This window comes from Pholcus phalangioides, unplaced genomic scaffold (genome assembly GCF_987345545.1).
Source record: "Pholcus phalangioides strain wild (caught in Gottingen) unplaced genomic scaffold, Ppha-v1.0 ptg000009l_1, whole genome shotgun sequence".
In the NCBI taxonomy this organism is placed as follows: Eukaryota; Metazoa; Arthropoda; class Arachnida; order Araneae; family Pholcidae; genus Pholcus; species Pholcus phalangioides.
Genome location: NW_028301602.1, coordinates 54,504,361 through 54,521,659, shown reverse-complemented (window position 1 = coordinate 54,521,659; position 17,299 = coordinate 54,504,361). Strand labels below are relative to the sequence as shown.

Genomic DNA, 17,299 nt, shown 5'->3' with positions numbered 1-17,299 from the left:
ATGAAGGTCCCTGTGCATCAATAGGATGTACCCACATATATGTCTATCCCTCCATTTCCTTCTGAGATGTAGATATAGCAACTTTAACTGCCTTTTGTCCATACTTTACAATTTTATATAATAAAACCTGCCAACAACGAACACTGACAGGACCAAAATTATAAGCCATTCTGTAATTCATTATGAATATAATTAACTGAATACTTTAACTTTTAAATTTAATTACAAATTTTTAATTTTTTCTTTTTAAATTTTTAAAATTATTTTAAAAATACAGGGGTCAGCACGGATTATGGCCTCAAAAATAGTGACCAAATTGTTTAAAAAAGTGAGCAAATAGTGACCAAAATGTTTAAAAAGTGACCAAATAGTGACCAAAATATTTTTAGAAAGAGACCAAATGGACAATGAATTTTGATTATTACCAAATTCAATGAATTGAAATTGAATTTAGTTTTAACTTTGCATTTCAATAGAACTCATTGAAATGTCTTTTTATTTTACATAATAGTGTAAAATAATTAAATGAAACTCAAACGCATTCTGCTAACCAGAAAAGTTTTGAATAACTTATCAAATTTATCAACAACTATGTGTGAGAGAATAACTTCAAAATGGGAAAAAGTTTTCACATTCAAAGAAGGGGAACAAATGAAATAACACAAAATTTGATGAGAGAGAATTTGTCCCATCTACATTCCAGTGGATTTTTCATTCATGTTATGCTATGAATGACAGTATACAAAATGTACTCAAACTTTTTTAACTAGTACAAATTTGATTTAAATACCTAGGTTTGTATAATACGTTCCAACAAATTTTAAGAAATTTACTATAATGATTAAAAACTATTAAATTAAATTTTTAACAATATTTTAAATTATTAAATTAAAAAATTACTTAAATTACTGAATTATAAATAAATTATTTAAATTATTAAATTAACTAAATTGTTTTAATTATTATACGTTGAGGGAGGGGCAATCCACCCTCCCCCCAGCGTCAATGGCCTACTGATGTATACATATATATGATGTATATCAATTGTCATCGTGCCATACCCCTAAGACCTTCAAGTCTATCTCCACCTATGGCCGGACTGGGAAAAGTGGGTGAGTCTACTATTTTACAGGCGGAGGGGGGGGGGCACCAAAATAATACTGCCCTTGGGTGAGGGAGAAAATAAAACAGTTTTGAAATTGTTTGGTTTTTGAGAGAAAAATTTGTAAAAATATATATTTTTCTTTTTTTACACACAACATACACCCCTGCAAAAAACACACATTTACTCCTTTACCCAGAAACACAGGGGTGGGAAGTGACAAAGTCCATTTCGGAGCAGCTTTGAAGCAGCAAAATTCAGGATTCTGAGCAGTTTTGGAGCCGCAAATTCAGGATCCGGAGCAGTTTTGGAGCAGCAAAATATAGGATTCAGAACAGATATTTATAAATTGGAGCAGGGAAATTAACAAGAATATTTTCGTTAACCCTCACCCCTTTTCAAAATAAAACAACTACACTGTCTTTTGCTATCAAACATCTTTCTATCAGCTTGTTTTTTGTTTTTGGTATTTCAGGCTTTTGACAGCTTGTTTGAAAGAGAGGCTGTCATAAAATTTTTCACACCAGTCTATTTAAGATGATTTTTGCTTACTGAGGGCACTATTGTCTGTCTGGAACCGCAGCACTTCAAATGGGCTAAAAATTTTCTATAAGTTTTCAATTTTTTCATACTTGGAAAGAAATTGTTGCAAAATAGGAGAGAATTTCCGAAGAATCAACACGACGTTTGGCGATTAAGTACTAATTATTTGGCGATCTGACACTCGTTATTCGGCAAAGTTTCTAAATTAGCATTCGTAATTTGGCGGAAACTCACTTTTTACTCCCGGAATGAAAATTTTTTTTCACGAAACATCGGGATTTGACGCAATGACGATCGACTAAAGTAATTTCTACTGCTTCCAGAGGCGACTTTTTTTTAAACGGCAACTGACTCGCATTTGCGTTTTAAAGCTGAAAGACCACTGCTAACCATCCTCAGTTGCACGATCACGGATATTATCAGGGTTTCGTGATGGAAAGGCCGATAGTTTAAATAAGGCGTACAGTTTAAAAAAACACGCTCTTAGAAAGAATCGTTTCGCGGTAAGCAGGTACAAAATTTTTTTGGCGTCCTTTCCGAAATTCCGGGCATACTGAAGCAAAATTAGCTATTTGGCGCAGAAAAATACGAAAATACACTATTGGAGCAGGATGGCGCAAGATGTTAATTTTGGCGCAGTGTGACGCAGAATTCCCACCCCTGGAAACAGAAAAAGAGACTCCGCGGCCTTCCCCGGTAAATTTCCCATGAACCTCGTAAACACTAACGTGGCGACATTTTTTCGCGCCAAGGAATCACCGTTTTGCGGTAGTCAATTCAAGATGGCTGACAAAGGGCACAATGAATAAACGCCAGGGGCTTCGCCACTCGACTTATCCCGTTGCTGAGATCTCTTCCAGCCCAGCTTTCGTGGCAGAGTCTGGAACAAATTGAGTGCACCTAACAGTCCGAGTGTGTAGACTTTTTAACGGGGAGATCGGCTCGCATTCGCGCCTTGAAATTGGGAACCACAGTAAACCAACTTCAGCCGACCACCACTGTGGCGCCGGTGGGGTTCGAACCCGGATCCTCGCGATGCGAGTCCGGCACTATGACCACTCGACCACCACAGCGGCTGTCAAAGGGCACATAAAAAATTACAAAAATATATATAACTACAGGGGCTCTGCCCCCTGCCGCCTTTGGCAGCCAACCCTCCCCCCCCCCACTTCTCTTCACAACATATCTTGTTTATTTCGTCCCACTTCATCAGCGAGCTATGGAAAGAGACGTGTGAAAGCACCAGCTTACTGAAGAAGCGAATTTTAATAAAAATAATGATAAAGCAACAAAAAACAAATGAGATTCATCAAGCACCCCCCAGAAACTGGGGCCCCAGATTCAATTCGCTGAATTTTAGTGGGGCCCCACAATGGATATATCTCAGGCTACCGATGTGTTGCAAATTTTACAATGTTAAACAACAAAAATCAATGAGATACGTCCAGAGGCCCCGAATTAGAATCTATCAACATTCCCATGGAGCACTGACCTGGAAGCTTGTCGGGCACACCCCTGTAAGGGACCACGAAAATTTTTAATTTTTTTCAATTTTGCAACGAATAAAATCCAGGGCCCCACATCCAGTAACGGGAACACAATACGCAGATTTTTAGTGGGGAATCCAGACTGGATTTATCTCGGTCTTCCGCTGTTGCAAATTGTATAATGTTAAAAAACTAAAAGAATCAGATTCATCCAGAGCTCTAAAGTGAAACCTGTAAACATGGGGCCCCCGACTTGGAAGCTTGTCGGTCATCCCCCACTGCGAGTGCCATGAAAAATTTTCATTTGTATTCGTTTTACCAATGAAGAAAAGCTAGGGCCCCAATCAGTTGCCCGTTGTATTCGCATACTTTTAGTGGGGTCCTAGACTGTCTTTATCGCAGGCATCCGCTGTTGCAAATTCTACAACAGAAAAGAATGAGATTCATCCAGGACCCCCAAAATGAAACCTGTACACATGGGGCCCCCGACTTGGAAGCTTGTCGGTTATCCCCCGGTGAGAATGCCATGAAAAATTTTCATTTGTATTCGTTTTACCAACGAATAAAATCCAGGGTCCCCTACCAATTACCCGGGACACCAACTCGCATACTGTTAGTGGGGCCCCAGACTGTCTTTCTCTCGGGCATCCGCTGTTGCAAATTCTACAACAGGAAATAATGAGATTCATCCAGGGCCCCCAAAATGAAACCTGTAAACATGGGCCCCCGACTTGGAAGCTTGTCGGTCATCCCCTGCTGCGATTGCCATGAAACATTTTCATTTGTATTCGTTTTACCAACGAATAAAATCGAGGGCCTCAACCAATTACCCGGGACACCAATTCGCATACATTAAGTGGGGCCCCAGACTGGCTTTATTTCGGGCTTCCGCTGTTGCAAATTCTACAACAGAAAAGAATGAGATTCATCCAGGGCCTCCAAAATGAAACCTGTAAACATGGGGCCCCGACTTGGAAGCTTGTCGGTCATCCCCCGGTGCGAATGACATGAAAAATTTTCATTTGTATTCGTTTTACCGACGAATAAAATCCAGGACCACCCACGCAACTACCCGTGACCGACTTCGCAAATTTTTTGGAGCCCCCAGACTGGATATATCTTGTTCTTGTGCTTCCGCTATAGCAAATTTTTCAACGTTAAAGCAGCAAGAAAACAATGAGATACATCAAGGGACCCTGGAAATGAAAACTTTTAACTTTCCCATGAAGGTATACGTACAATCCCCCCAGGGTACCCCGACCCTGTGTGTTGGGAGCACTGTTGTTATATGTATATTATACATATACATACCCTGCTGTCAGGGTTACCTATTTTAGCGCGAAAAAAAGTCGCCACGTTAGCGCTGACTCCTCCCGTAATTTTCAACGAACAAAAACAAAGAATTTGCCCCCACCCGGGGCACCCGATTTATCATGGCCGTAATACAATTGTTTTTTCTGAAGGGGAAACGCAATTTTACTGATTCTTGACCGGAAATTCGATAATTTTGCAAAGGAATTTTTATTGAATTTTCTGAAATATACCATTCCATCAAAAACGCCGTCCAAGGTATTGCCCCCCCCCGCTCCCCCCAGTTTTAGATTTAGATCTGATCACGGTATGTAGCAACCCGGGTCGCAAGTACGAACGAAAATTTACTAATCGCCCGGGGCCGGTATCCACTCTTTTTAACAGAAAAAGAGTAAACTCGGCACCTTTCCTCGTTCAATACCAGTGGAACCAGACCCCCGCCCTCTCCTATTGCTGTCATAATAGCGACTCCAGACAAAAACGTTTTAATAACTTCCAAGGTCTAAAAATGTGATGTTTTTACACAACACCAAGAATGGAACACAAGATGTCGATATTAAGTCAACAATCAGTATCGTGAAGATGCTCTAAATAAAGTGTCGGCCAGAAGCGGATAAAGTTCAGTTGACGGCCCGGGCATAAAAAAAATTAATATTAGGCCCTTTAAATTAGGAAAAAAATGTAAAGTAGGGGCCAAAGGCGCGCTCTGTGTGCCAACCATTAAATCCGCCTCTATTTACGGCTCGAATGCATTAACTGAGTTTTTATCAGATTGATGACCAATTTTCATCTGATTTGGAAACCCTTGTGTTAAATTAAATGTTGAATTGCAGGATTCTGTGATCTTTTCATAAATAGTTCTCCTTTAGATCACGAATTTTATTTGTAGATAGAGATCGCGATTTTCAATCGGATAATTTTTTTTATTGTAAGTAAATTCAAAATACCTGCGAGCTTCTTTAACCTTGGCCAGCTACAAGAGTATTCTCCAAAGCGTATTAATACGCTTAATACGTATTAATAATACGCGTCTTTAATACGCGCTTTGGTATTCTCCCGCTGCGCGTAAGTTAGCTTCTACACAGGCTCTCTTAAATCGTCATTTCAAATAACATTTAAAAAAATTAACAAAAGTAACGATAGAACAAACAACAAATGTAACTTTCTCGATGCTCCAAGAAAGGAATTCGGCCCTTAGGACAAACTTTTCAAAACAAATAAAATAAAGGATCAATTTTAAAATAAGATGAAAATAAAAGAACGAGTGAGCACGTGGGGAAATAAGAATGAATGGTAGTAGGGGGGAAATTCTTTGTTGTAAGTATAAGCCTTTTATGCTAGTTTTTTTTCCGACCGGGTTTTCCATAAAACGACGATTCTTTAACCAAGGAGCTTTCTTTCCAAGCGCCTTGAAATCAAGTTATGCTGACGTAACACGGTATGCTCCAGGGAAGATAAGACTCCTTTGATCGTAGTTCAATGAAGGGAGGGAGGAAATTAGCTATATTGAACCGGTCAAGTGGTCCTCCTTGAAGAAAAAAAAAAACACTGACAATAGAAAAGCGCCCGAGACCGAGGTTTTTTTGCTAAAAAAGTGGAAAAAGTGACCTGGGCCTGAAAATACGTAATAAAAGCAACCAGTTTCTAAAAAAGTGACTTTTAGGGAAAAAAGTGACCCGTGCCGAGCCCTGAAAATATAAATATTTAAAATTATTTTTAAAATATAAATATTTAAAATTGTTTTAAATATTTATTTTTTTATTTTTAAAACTAAATACTTTTATTAAACAACATTATCCATGTACGGCGTTCACTCAGGGCTGGATTAACACGTTTGAAAGCCCTAAGCACTTGAATAGTTTTGGTGTGTGTGTCCCACCCCCAATACCTACATATATACGTTACATGATATTGAGTCTATAAACTTAAAAAAAAAATGTGACTAATCTAAGGATGGGATTTCACTCTAAAAGTTTTATGAAAGTTATTTTATAAAACTTGAAACAAAGCAACCAATAAACACATCTGTTACATTCGAGAGAACTTAACTGATCCGCCTATTGGTTGCATTTTTCAAGTTTTATAAACGAACTTTTATAGTGTAAACCCGGCCTAAGACAGAATTGTGATGTGAATATTTCTAAGCACAGGCATTTTGAAAGTCTCTACCCCTCCCCTTTTTTACTACTTGCAAATTCTTTGATATCTCCTGAATTTTTTTTTTTTTTGGAACATCATTGGATGTGTTTTTCTTCATATTTTATAAAAAGACAGATCTTAGATTTTTTTCAAAACCTTTTGAAAATACTGTATTTTGAGATATGTTCTCCCATTGACTAATTGTGACGATCAAACTGAAAAGGCATCTTTATGTTAAGATTAAACTATTAAGATTATTCTATGGGGCTCTAGATTAAACCAAAGCATAGCTCTAGGCTGCCTATGAGCACTGAATCAGGGGTGAAGGAGAAAAATAATTACAAAAATTAGGGAAAAAAAGTTTTTATGCACAAATTTCAAACTAAAGATTTTTTTAGAACTTTAGTGCTCGTGTGAAAGGGCATGCGGATCTGGGATCTGGACCCACGTCCGCTCAGTGTGAAATGGGCCTAAAGGTTCTCTACCCACAGGCAGGAAAAAAAAATAATAAATAAAATGTTTTTTCAGAAGAAATAGAAAAGAAGTTAAGCGCTGGTATATTGGCTTTGCTTTCAACAATGGAAAAAGGAGGGTCTCTCCACTTTAGATCCCTTCATCTATTTACTCAGAGGGCAGATTGTTTCTTGGCCAACATTGTAAAATCCCACTCTTCAACTGATAAGACATTTCTCTCAGTAGGGGATCTGGAGGAAAATGCTGATATAGATTTTTTTTTCCTCTCCCTGGGGATCTGAAAAATAATCTTCCATGGAAAAAAGTGAAGGTAAACCATTTGAATGTAGATTTATCCTCTGATTTTTTCCCCTTCAAATTTTCCCTGACTTTTCCCAAGTATTTAGAATTTTCCCTGACTTTTGACAAATATTTCATATTTTCCCTGACTTTCCCTGATTCTCCCTGACTTTCCAGGTTGCTGGGAACCCTGAATTACATCCTTGAAACAACTATTCTAACTGGATGTGCCAAAGGAGAAGACATCTTCATTCCACGTATTCCAATTATCACTGAAGAAATACCATTCACTTTCAAGCAATTACAGTTACCGATTCCTTTAGCTTTTGCCATGACAATCAACAAAGTGCAAGGCCAGTCATTAGCAGTGAAGGTATCAACCTACCTGAGCACTGTTTTTCATGCACACAGCTTTTTGTCGCCTGTTCGCGTGTTGGTAATCCCATAAATTTTTACATCTACCAGATGTGCCAACTTTTGAAATCCATAAATCCGGAGATTCTCCCCCCCCCCCCCACCTGACACTCATAGTCTTGATCAAAAAAAAAGTTCATAAAAATTTCGAAATTTTTTTTTTTCTAATAAATTAAGTAAAAGTTACATTCTTCCCCCCCCCCCTCCCCCCAAGAGAAGAATTTAATTGCATGTCAGTCTTTCCATGCAGAATAGAGAAATCACATCTACATACTGTTCATAAAGTATGTGTTTCCTTTCGTGGATGCTATCAGTGATTGATAATCTTGGGTATATGAATTCTTAAAAGCTTTATATTTAGCTATATATAGCTTAAAGTTTTATATTTTCTTTCCGAAGATGTTTAATCGGAGGAAACAACGTGTTTACCATACGGCTGTTAATGGAATACAATAACGATTATACAGGAATTTTGGTCACAGAGACTTTTTTTACGACTGCTCGATGGAAATGACCATGGCTGTTCTCTATGGCTGTTTTCCCTAACTGCGACGGTAATCATTGACACCAAGACAATGTGAAAGCTCGCATAAAATCTAATTTTCTGCCAAAATCCGGAGAAATTTTAACAAATCCGGAGAGCGGGAGGAAGGATGAAAAAAGTCTCCCGCCTAAATCGGGAGAGTTGGCAGGTCTGATCTACACACCACAGATGGAAAAACAAAATATTGTGTATCCACAAGCGATTGCACGAAGTTTTTAATTAAAATATTTAAAAATTAAAGTAAATTTTTCGTACTTCATGCAGAAATTTTTTTTATTAAGAAATAATTAATAAGCTATACATATACACTGCTGGCCACCCAAATTGCAACACCAAGAAAGATGAAATATCGCAACAATATTTATTTTGTAGATAACATGTTGACCAAGCATCAAATGATTAAATTTATAGACTTCTGTGAAGTGTGGTTCCTGCCAAAATCAGTAGCCAGAGTAGCCGCCATTGTTGGAGATCACCGCTGCCACACGCCTTGGCATTGATTCAAAGAGACTTTGGATGTGTTCTTGGGGTACAGCAGACCAAGCAGCTTCCACGCGTTGCCAAAGTTGATCTGGTGTGGCAGCTGGGGATGTAATCTGGGTCAATCGTTGAGCAGCCATGGACCACATGTTTTCTATCGGCAAAAGATCCGGAGAGCGAGCTGGCCAGGGAAGCAATTCAATCTGGCGATTGACGAAGAACCTTTGGACAATGCGTGCCACGTGTGGTCGCGCATTATCCTGTTGAAATATGGTTGTGGGCAAGCCCTGAAGGACAACTGGCTTCAACACCTCGGAGATGTAGCGCTGGCTTTTTAAAGTACCAGCAATGCGTACTAGAGGAGTGCGAGAGTGATATCCAATACCGCCCCATACCATAATACCCGGTGCAGGACCAGTGTGACGGTGCATAACGCAGCTGTTCAGCATCCTCTCTCCACAGTGTCTCCAGACTCGAATCCGACCATCCTGGTGTTGCAGACAGAAGCGTGACTCGTCAGTAAAGACAATTTCATTCCATTGTGCCGTCCACATCCTTCTTTCATCGCACCATTGACGGCGGAGACGTCTGTGGTTCTGCGTCAAGGGTAGACGAAGCAATGGACGTCTTGCGGACAGACCACTCTGCTGTAAACGGCGTCGAATGGTACGCGCAGACAGTGGATGATGCGGTACAGACTGAATGTGCTGTGCTATGGTTCGTGATGTGGCTAAGCGATCCGTCACTGCCATACGCACAATACACCTGTCATCACGTGAAATGGTGCACTGAGGTGGATGCGGTCGAACACGTCGGTCCGTCGTACCCTCCTGCATCCAAAGATCACATATCCGCATTACAGTTGTTTGGTTTCGTCCAACACGACTACCGATTTCCCTGAAAGATAATCCACAATCTCGGTAGGCCACTATCCTTCCTCTGTCGAACTCGGATACTTGATCAAAAGATGATTGCTGTTTTCTACGAGGCGTAATTGATCGTTTTTTTTGAACAAAAACCACAAAAAAAACACAATTGCCGTACTTCAAATCGTCGAAATCTCCAAGCCTTAAATAGCGCTTTGAAGTGGCGCCACAGGCGCGCGTGATGTGCGTCTGCGCTGAAATTCTAATCATTTGCATATCTCACCTCCGCTAATGCATGTTGTAAATTTCATATTATTTGCATGCTTCCTTCAGGGTGTTGCATTTACGGCGGCCAGCAGTGTATATCGACGGGACGAGCGATGTTGCCGGGTATCAGCTAGTTGAGCACAAAATGAATGTAATTTACCATTACTCAGCCATTTTATAATAACAATACCAAATTACTCATAATATAACCAAACAATTCATGCCACGTCTCACTAAATGAAAGAAATGCATGTGGATGAGTCTCACAGACCCAACCTGCACACTCATGGGTTAAACTGAACATTGAAGGACCAGGCACACATAGCTTCCCGTCTCAAGGAGATATCAAAGCATTCACGAAAGATAATTCGTAAATGGCTTAAATTAGACTACTTAGAAAACCAAGGGGGGAAAGGTAAATTAGTCATGAACAGCAACGAACAAGGAGGCCAATGCAAAGAAAACTCTAGAATGTTACAAGATGGTGATCAGAACAGGTAATATAAAGTGTAGAAATTACAGAATGAAAAAGGAAAAGTTGAGCAACAGGATTCCTTTTTAGCAGGGAAAAACAAAAATGAAAACCCATCAGAAAAATTAAACAAAGAATTCCTTGAGTATTAAATATGACAAAAGAGCATATTGTGTAATAGTGATAGCATTCATGACATTACTTATGGTTTGGATCAAATATTTTACCTGTACTTTAATTTCTCTATTAAAAAAAAACATCCTACACAATATTACTTCACAAGAAAATTTTTTCTCGTGGAAGTGGTATATGTGTCTTATATCAAATTTGTTTCGCTGGGCAAAGAAAAGGGAGAAAGAAGATAATACAGGGTGATTCACGAAAAATAATCCAATTTAAAAATGTAATTTTTTTTTTAATTATAAATACAGAATTATAAGTAGTGTATGAATATAAAGGAAAAATGTCTAAGATTATGATAATCATAATCGTCTTCGCCGTCGTTGGGAACGGACGTGCTATTATCGCGCTCCGCTCACCGACACGCCAGTGCGCCATTTTGTGTCTTTCTTTGTGTTTTTCTTCGTTCTCGTGAGTTTTACTTAGCGTGTTGTTTATTGTTGGGTCATATTCTGCGGTGATTTTCTTTTTTTTTAGCGCACGTTGGATTGTGAGATAAGTGGTTTTTTTTTTTTTATATTGCTCTCATTTTTTTTAAATTTTCGTTGTGTATTTTCGATCGACTTATATTTATTTTTCTCGTTCGCATTTCATTTTCGCATTCAGGTTCGCTCGCTTCTTTGATATAAGTTCGTAGGTTTTGGACGTTAGTGTTAGCAAACAGTGTATACTTTTTCCCGGGTACTCTCAATAACGTTGTTTTCCTTCCATTTGGGCCTATTGTTGTAGTGTTAGTGTTTTGAGATAGTTAGCTAATTCTAATAAGTATAAATTGTACTTCGTAGCTTAATACTTTTTTTAGAGGGTGTTGTATTCTTTATATACATATTTATTTTATTCTTCGTGATTTAGTGCTGAGCATTCTACTTTACGTAATTTTTTCGTATAATCTCTTACGTATATTTTGCATAGTAATGTATTTTACATTATTTTAATTTCCAGTTAACGTTTCTCATTTTCGTATTGTTAAGTATTATTATTATTATCTAGCTTTAGCAATAGTGTTAGTATGCCTCGACCTCGACTAGTGTTGTGTAGAGCTTGCGACGGGAGGTTTCCCTGGTCTAGGGGTATAGTAGCTGATAGTTTCATTTGTAAAGGGTGCTTGGATAGAAAAAGGCTGGAACACGAGGTCGAAGCTTTACGGGAAAAAGTTAGGGTGCTAGAGGGTCCGGTTATAACGGACCCTCTGGTCGTCGAGCCACCTGTTGATGAAGAAGCAATCTCCACGAACAACGACATTTTAGAGGGCGAATGGGTGGTCGTGGATGAGGTAGAGGGGGATAGTGATAGGGGTTTAATCATCGGCGATTCTATGGTTAGGGAACTTGGGAACCGAGTGTGTAGGGATTTTCGGGGTTTCGAGCGCTGTTGTCTTCCTGGGGGGAAGATTGGCAACGTTCGAGACGTTTTTCATCGCCGAAAGTTGCCCTTGCGGGTGATTCTGTGGGTGGGAACAAATCAGGTAGGAGCGAATATTAGTGAGTCTCTGTCAGAATACCGGGATTTACTATTATCCGCTAGGGAGGGGGGTTCAGATGTGGCAGTGATTCCAGTGCTGCCAAGGGGTAGTAGGGGATATAGGAGTAGGATCCACCAATTCAATATAGGCCTGAAGGACATTTGCTCCTCACTTGGGGTCACGTTCTTGGAGCTTCCCGCATTTACCGATAGGTGGCTTCGTTCGGATGGGATCCATCTAAATAAGAGAGGGGTCTGGGAGGTTTACGATAGTCTTAGGTCAGGTTTTTTACTCCCAGACCACGTAGTCGGGAATGCGGGTTAGTTAATGATAATCACAACAGTACTGACGGGGAATTACCCACCTCTGACTTGGATGGCTTCTCGATTGACAACAAACCACCGGGCAAATTAAAATGTGTGTTAATAAATGCCAGGAGCTTGGGTAACAAGAAAGATTTTTTAGAAACTATGATAGTTGTGGAGGACTTGGATCTTATAGTCATTACAGAATCTTGGGCAAACGATGGGGATGAATCTTTCTTACACATCTCCGGATACGATACTTTTTTGAGAAATAGATCTGATAGGAAAGGGGGTGGAGTGTTGATATACGTGAAATCATGTTTGAAGGCTAGAGAGTGTAACGTGCAGAGAAGTGATATTGAAACCATATGGGTTGAACTTGAGAACAAAAGACGTCATAAGCTTATTGTTGGGGTTTGTTACAATCCACCGAATAGGGATCAAAACTATATCGCCAAAATGCATGATGAAATTTCCTACATGTGTAAGCGAAAGAGGGTTCTCATACTAGGGGATTTCAATTACCCGGGTATTGATTGGGAGAACCTTTCATCTGGAAATCAGTATGAAAGAGACTTTCTTAAGTTGGTGCTCGAAAATTTTTTGTATCAGCTTGTATCAGAAGCCACTAGGGGTAATGCTATTTTGGATTTAGTTCTTACTAGTTCTGAGGATCTAGTTGAACATGTTTCGGTGGGGGAAGAGTTTTCTTCCAGTGATCATCGTATCGTCAGATTTCTCTGTAACTTTTCCTCGGGTAAGGTTGATAACAAAAGACTGGTTCCTTGTTTTCGGAGAACTAACTTTGATGTTTTGCGAAGAAGGTTAGCGGAAGTTTTCAAAGACCGGTTGGAATCAGTAGGGGTGGTAAGTCAATGGGAAGAATTTAGTACGAAGCTGTCCTCTGTTTTGCACGACGTCATACCCTTTGTTCGAAAAAAGCGTGTTTGTACATCACACCCTCTATGGTTCACGGATAGCGTGCGGAACCTTTATCTTGAAAAGAAAAGAGCATTCAGAGAGTATAAAAGTGGACGAGGTGACCTATCATTGTTTACTGATAAAAGAAGACTGTTGAAGAAAGCGATAAGGGATAGTAAAAAGGAAGTTGAATCTAGGTTGGCAGATAACATTGGCTCTGACCCAAAATCATTTTTTCGATACGTCAATAATGGATGTAAGGGGACAGTTGGCCCCCTCTCGATAGGAGGCTCAAAAGTAGAGAGCAATGTAGGCATGTGTAGTGCTTTCAATGACTTTTTCGCGTCGGTTTTTAATGGAGATAATGATATTCGATATACGGGTGTTGCATGGGGTAATAAAACGCTCAACGATATTCAAGTGGAAGACGTGGAGGTCCTAAATCTTCTAAGAAATGTATGTGCAAGCAAAGCACCAGGACCAGATGATATCTATCCCAGGGTTCTCAGGGAAGGTGCTAATGAATTGTTGGGGCCAGTCGCACAGATATACAGGAGTAGTGTTGCTGAGGGTATCGTCCCGAGAGATTGGAAACTGGCTAACGTTGTTCCGATATTTAAGAAGGGTAGTAGAGAAATGGTGTCTAATTATCGTCCAGTGAGTTTGACGAGCTCCCTCTCGAAAATTTTGGAAATTATCATCAAAAGGCAGTTTGTGAAGTGGATAGAAGAGAATAATGTATTGTCGGATAATCAGCATGGGTTCAGGAAGGGGAAGTCATGTGTAACTAACCTCCTTTGCTTCTATGATTACGTGACTAAGGCTTTGGGTAAGAGCAAAAATGTCGACGTTGTTTACCTTGATTTCCAGAAGGCATTCGATCGGGTCCAACATGGCAAACTCTTGAAGCGTTTACACGAGATTGGAATAGGGGGCAACTTGCTGAATTGGATAGAATCGTGGTTAAGAGATAGGTCGCAACGAGTTATGGTGAACGGGGAATTCTCTGGTTGGACAGACGTCACAAGTGGAGTTCCTCAGGGAAGTGTCCTTGGCCCCATACTTTTTTCACTTTTTATCGATAAACTCGATCAGGGTATCGATGGAATTACTAGCAAATTCGCAGATGATGTGAAGCTAATGGGGGTAATCGGGAATGAAAGCGATAGGGAGTTGCTCCAGACCAACTTAAACAAGATTGCAGCATGGGCAAATGAATGGAGCATGACGTTTAGCGTAGATAAGTGCATGGTCGCTCATTTTGGTTCGAACAACCCACGGTTCTCTTATGAGTTGAATGGTGTCACTATCCCGGATGCAACTAGAGTCACCGATTTGGGAATTCTCATTGACGAGCGACTTAAGTTTTCTGAACATTGTTCAGCGGTTGTCAAAAAATCGAATAGAATGCTTGGTCTCATTTTCAAAAAGGTCTCTTCGCGTTCTCCTAAAGTCATTCTTCCGCTTTTTCGAGGCTTAGTTCGTCCTGGACTGGAGTATGCTGTAAGGTTTTGGAGACCATACCTACAGAGGGACATAGACTTGGTTGAAGGGGTGCAGAGAAGAGCTACGTGTGTCCTTATTGGCACACAGGGCTTGAGTTATGAAGAAAGACTTCATTTTTTGAATATGTTTACATTGGATGAACGCAGGTGTCGAGGAGATATGATCGAAGTGTTCAAAATTTTCAATGGGATGGATAGGATGGACCATGAACTTTTAGTACACCGCCAATCGACTGCTTTTACAAGGGGACACCAGTATCGATTGGTGAGGGACAATGCAAGGTTATGGTGTCGCAGGGAATTTTTCTCCAATAGGGTTGTTAATAAATGGAATAGCTTACCCCCGGAGGTAGTAAATTGTAACACAATTGACACGTTTAAAAAGAAATACGATAAACATGTTGGGGTAAATCGAGAAGCTATCCATTCTTAGAATAAGACAACCATAAGTATTCTTTATGGGCATTGTATAATATCTTATCATGTGTATATATTGTTTGTAATTTGTGTTAATTGCATTTTTAATTGGGTTGCTGTATTTTTGAAACATATGACAACCATATTTTTATGGGCATCTTTTTATCAGCCACCTCGTTGGGCATTTTGCCTGTTGTGGCGTTGTATTTGTATTTGTATTTGTATATGAACAAATAATGACATCATTGTTTCATTTATGAAGCTCTTTACATGAAAAAGTGAAATGGTGCTAAGTAAGCAGAAGGCTTTGTGTTCTCTTGTTTATATGATGTTAGCCAGTAATCACCAGTTAAAGTGTTTCTCGGCATACTGTTTGGCATGTGTTGAGGAAACAAATGTGTTACAAGCCATACAAATTGAATAACAAGTTCCAAAGCCCAGTGATGAGCTAAAATTTTTCATTCAAGTGCAAAAGGCCATGAAGGCAGACTATTTCAGCATTTGAATTTTTCAGAATGAGTTTTGTAAGATTTCACAGTTGCTTTAACATTATACATGTCACAAAAAAGTTATGCTGTAGTCATGTAAAACATTTTTCCTAGATAAGTACATATATTACTTATGATTCTGTATCATTAATTGGAAAAAATATATATCTTTCCACTTTGAAATTTCGTGATTCTTTCTGAATCACCCAGCACACAGTTGCAGTAGCATGAAGGCATTAGTATACTGTATTTGTGTTTTTGAGTCTTTTTTTTTTTTTTTTTTTTTTTTTGAAAAAAGAAATACATTAAAGTTAATTCAGTTTAAAATATCTGCAAACTTTATTACACATGATTTTCATACTTTTCGAGATTTTCTGTAGCTGCATAAAACAACACTATGTATAAGAAATATGAAGGAACAAAAAATATTGTGGTATCTGGAAGAAAAAACTCACCTTTGATGATCGAACATTTTGTTTCCATCATTAACCATCGCCATTATGTAAGGATTATTTCCCTATAATGGAAAAATTATTTGAATGAAATTAATTGTTATTGAATACTTTTAGTGTTTTCAAATTTAATTGAAAAGATAGAAACAGTCACTCCTTGACTTACAAACAGGATTGTTCCAAGCAGTGTCTACAAACCAAGTCCAAGAATCCAAATCATGCCAATTTGCTAATCTGGAATCAAAATGGGACAGTATTGGTCGAAGGAATGAAAATTTATAGATTCCGCACAGATTTTATCGATTTCCTCCTCTGTGGGATGGGGAGCAATAATTTTCCCTTCCAAAAATTCATCTCCACATGGTATCTAGTTTTTCTTCATTTTTCTTCATTTGAAATGAATAGACAAATGTCTATTTTTTTGCTATATTGTAGATACATTTTAATATACAAGGACCTCATGGATCATTCAATCATCCACAGCCCTTCACAAATTTTATTGAAAGCCAGAGCTAAATTTTCTTCAAAAATGTTTCCGTTCACAACTCCATGGATTTCTACCTCCTGTTTTCCTTTTTAAGTTACATGACAACTTCCAAAAACTGTAGTCTTCTTTTCTTGATTCTTTCTCACTATTTCTTCAATGACTTGGGCGTTTCCTCCTTTTTTCCAATTTTAAATTAGACCTTCCAAACAATTCATGAATTTATTGAGTACTTTTTTTTTGCAAATGCTTTTTCATGCAGTCAGTCCCTATCACCTAAATGCTAAGTTGCAAATATTGCATGCATTACACTGACTGCCTCTGTGCAGGTGCATGGGAATTGTGCTAGACTCTCATCACAATGATCTAGGTTCAAATCACATTGACCACACAGTGGTAACCAGCTAAAGTTGGTTTTCGGCTGTTTTCTAATGTTGATGGACATACAACACAGATAGCAATGCAGACCTTTAACATGCTACTTACATAACATGAAAATTCAAGCTTTTACCATCTTCACTTCAAAATATGGAAGTTACATGGTAGTTACCACTAGAATATGAAACAAACTCAACTCTTACAACATGAATACATTAGGGCTACGTATGCACTCAGAACCCACTTTCTAGCATCTACTATAGTCTGTTTCAGGTTAACTTTGCAGTAAAAGGGAAGCTACGAGGGAACAGTATCACTCGTTGCTATGG

The 17,299-nt window shown here is 38.9% G+C and overlaps 1 protein-coding gene across 1 annotated transcript in view; it reads right to left on the bottom strand.

The window, feature by feature from the left end:
- ergic53 (lectin, mannose binding protein ergic53) overlaps positions 1-17,299 on the bottom strand; it is a 199,172-nt gene that overhangs the window by 139,328 nt on the left and 42,545 nt on the right. Inside the window, exon 5 of the mRNA XM_089236553.1 lies at positions 16,112-16,173. Within this exon, the coding sequence (XP_089092679.1) occupies positions 16,112-16,173 (62 nt within the window). The remainder of the gene's footprint in view (positions 1-16,111; positions 16,174-17,299) is intronic.